Below are 3264 nucleotides of genomic sequence, written 5' to 3' on the forward strand. Positions count from 1 at the left end.
CTGGTGTAACCCTTCTCGAGGACGGAGGGGGGTGGGGGGGGAGCTGCAGATAAAGGGGGCGTGGGGGGCAGGGTGGTGAAGTGGGGATAGGCAAAGGCAGGTAGCAGGTAGTACAACCTTGGTTGGACAATAGGAGGACTGATTCCGGTAGGGGTAGGGGAGAGAGTAGGAGGAGGGAGGAAGGAGGAGTAGGAGGAGTGGGGAGGAGGATGAGGAGGAGGATGAGGAGGAGGATCAGGAGGATCAGCCATGGTCTAATTAGAGTCATGGACTCAGACAGCATTGAAACAGGCCATTCAACCCAACTGGCCATGCTAATGAGGTTTCCTGAACTAAATATGTCCCATTTGCCCATGTTTGGCCCATATCCTTCTAAATCTTTCCCATCCATGTACCTTCACATCCATGTACCTATCCAAACATCTTTTAAATGTTGTAACTGTGCCCACCTCCACCACTTCCTCATTCGATTCGTGCACCACCATCTGGGCAAAAACATTGCCCCTTAGGTCCCTTTTAAATCTTTCTCTACTCAACTGAAATCTATACCCTCTAGTTTTGTTCTCCCTAACCTTAGGGAAAAACATCAGCTATTCACCTTATCTATGTCCCTCATGATTTTATAAATCTCTGTAAGGTCAGCCCATAGCCGTTAAAGGGCTTATGCCCGAAATGTCGCCTCTCCTGCTCCTCAGATGCTGCCCGACCTGCTGTGCTTTTCCAGCACTACACATTTTTTAAAACTGATCTCCAGCATCTGCAGTCCTCACTTTCACCTCAGCCTTTGATGCTCCAGGGAAAGTAGCCACAACCGACCCAGCCTCTCCTTATAACCCAAATCTTCTGTATCAGTGACATTCTTGTAGAAAGTGTTGCACCCTTTCCAGTTTAATAAATTCCTTCCTACAGCAGGGAGAACAGAATGGTACTCAGTGCTCCAAATGTGACCTAACAATACCTTGTACATACGAGGTCAACAGTCTTAAAAGGGGCTGAATGGCCTTCTGTACCCTTCACTCTTAAATTTCCCTCAACAAATGCAGATAATTAAGATTTAAAATGAAGAAATACAAATCATTCATTCATTTACGATGAACGACATATTGTCAGTGGAAATTCTATTGCTCTAGGGTTGGATTTTCGTTTAACCTATTCGATGAGTTACAAGAATCCGGTGCTTTTTAATCTTCCTGCATACCTGCCCCTTGTCAACCGCAGATAAGCAGCTCCCGCCTGATTTGCAGGCTTAACCTTGTTTTTGATCAGTAACAGAGCATTGCACAGAGAGAGATAACGCGGGGCGGGGAGGATAGAATGGCTTTCGAGTTCAACCGCAGAACTTCTATTACCAACTGAATGAGTCTGAACCGGAAAACATTCCACAAGATGCCCGACTACACCCAGCCCAGAACTCAACTGTGAACTCCACACAACAGAAATCCACGTTGAGGCTTCAAACATTAACGTGTTTAAAATGAAAGGAGTGAATTATTAACATTGCACCCGCTAAAGCTGTTAATGTTAGCCACAAAGCCATACAAAGTTAAACACTTTCAGTTGAAGCTGCAAGTTTTCGAAACTTGTTGCAAACTTCTCTATCAGCCAAACAGGCACCATTTTCAGGACGTGCGTTAACAATTTACATGAAAGACAAAGTTATTTTTTTTTAAGAAAAATTACCTTCTTTGGCCTTTTTCCTTCTGGCTAAAGTTCCTCCAAGTTTACCCAGGAAGGAATCCTCTTTCCTCGAGCCGGGGGATTTCGGGATGGGGGATTTTGGAGTGGATGGGGATTTCTGGGGTGAACTGGCCATTTTCTGTCAGTTGCTGGCTCCGGATCAGCGGGGGACAAATGTTTGTGCAAACTGATGTGTACGCGGTACACCTTGACTTGTGGGTGAGAAAGAGTGGGGCGGGAGAAAAAACCATGGACGGAAGCAGAATTCCCAGCGAGTCCTGAATTCCAGGGCTATGAGGCAGTGAGAATCTAAACACAGCGCCACAAGGCAAGACTGCGCTTGTCTCTCTCTCTCCCCTACCACTCCCACTGAATCTCTGCTCCCAGAGTAACTCACACCCTAACAGTCCACCTTCCTCCTGGACTGATCCGAAATAACAAAATCAAAAACAAATAGTCACATCTTCTCCATTTTTATGAGAACAACTTGGTTCACTCCTCTAACAAACGTTGCTAAAGCAGACTAGTGCACAGATTTAATCTCAAAGCTCTGCATCAACAGAGGAGTGCCTTGTATATTTTGTTTTTTTTTAAAATGTGGTAGGCATCAGGTTTGAAAACCAAAGTGAGGGTGGGGAGTTATCATGGGCAACATGTTGTGTTCGACAAGCCGGTAGTTAGGAAGTTGCAGTATTGTCAGTATTGCAGTAGGGCCAATGGTTACCTCTCATCAGCTAACATCAAAGCATTTAATCTTGGTCTTGTTGCTGCTGTTTATGGGAGCCTTGCTCTGCCCAAATTGGCCAGATACAAAAAAAACCTGCAGATGTTGGATTCTAAGGTAGACAGCTAGGTGGCTGGAAGAACACGGTGGCACGGCAGTTAGCACTGCTGCCTCACAGTGCCAGTGACCTGGGTTCAATTCCTGCCTCAGGCGACTGACTGTGTGGAGTTTGCACATTCTCCCTATGTCTGCGTGGGTTTCCTCCAGGTGCTCTGGTTTCCTCCCACAGTCTAAATATGTGCAGGTTAGGTGAATTGGCCATGCTAAATTGCCCGTAGTGTTAGGTGAAGGGGAAAAATGTACGGGAATGGGTTTGGGTGGGTTTTGCTTCGGCGGGTTGGGCTTGTTTCCACACTGTAAGTAATCTAATCTAAACACAGCAAGCCAGGCAGCATCAGGATGTGGCGAACTCAATGTTTTGGCTATAACCCTTTTTCAGGTCTGGGGAGGGGGTGTGGATTGTCTGGTTTTAGAATGTTAGCAGAGGCCTCGCTACTGGGGGAGTACTCCCATGGTATTCAGCTAAAGGGCGATAGTTGGATAATTTACATTCACTTGAGAGGACAGGTGGGGAGTCTATCCAACAGTGCAGTAATTCCTCAGCACAGCACTGCAAGCGTTAGCTTGGATTACATGCTCAGGTCTCTGGTGAAGAAGCTGAAAATGTGTTGCTGGAAAAGCGCAGCAGGTCAGGCATCATCCAAGGAACAGGAGAATTGACGTTTCGGGCATAAGCCCTTCTTCAGGAATGAGGAAAGTGTGTCCAGCAGGCTAAGATAAAAGGTAGGGAGGAGGGACTTGGG

The 3264-nt window shown here is 46.4% G+C and overlaps 1 protein-coding gene across 1 annotated transcript in view; it reads right to left on the minus strand.

Annotated features, from left to right (window-relative positions):
• The window catches only part of parvaa (parvin, alpha a), a 122683-nt gene extending 120616 nt beyond the window's left edge, over positions 1 to 2067 (minus strand). Inside the window, exon 1 of the mRNA XM_043705652.1 lies at positions 1681 to 2067. Within this exon, the coding sequence (XP_043561587.1) occupies positions 1681 to 1813 (133 nt within the window). The 5' untranslated portion in view covers positions 1814 to 2067. The remainder of the gene's footprint in view (positions 1 to 1680) is intronic.
• Between the last annotated feature and the right edge of the window lie 1197 nt (positions 2068 to 3264).

The sequence above is a fragment of the Chiloscyllium plagiosum genome, chromosome 16, assembly GCF_004010195.1.
Source record: "Chiloscyllium plagiosum isolate BGI_BamShark_2017 chromosome 16, ASM401019v2, whole genome shotgun sequence".
Classification (NCBI taxonomy): Eukaryota; Metazoa; Chordata; class Chondrichthyes; order Orectolobiformes; family Hemiscylliidae; genus Chiloscyllium; species Chiloscyllium plagiosum.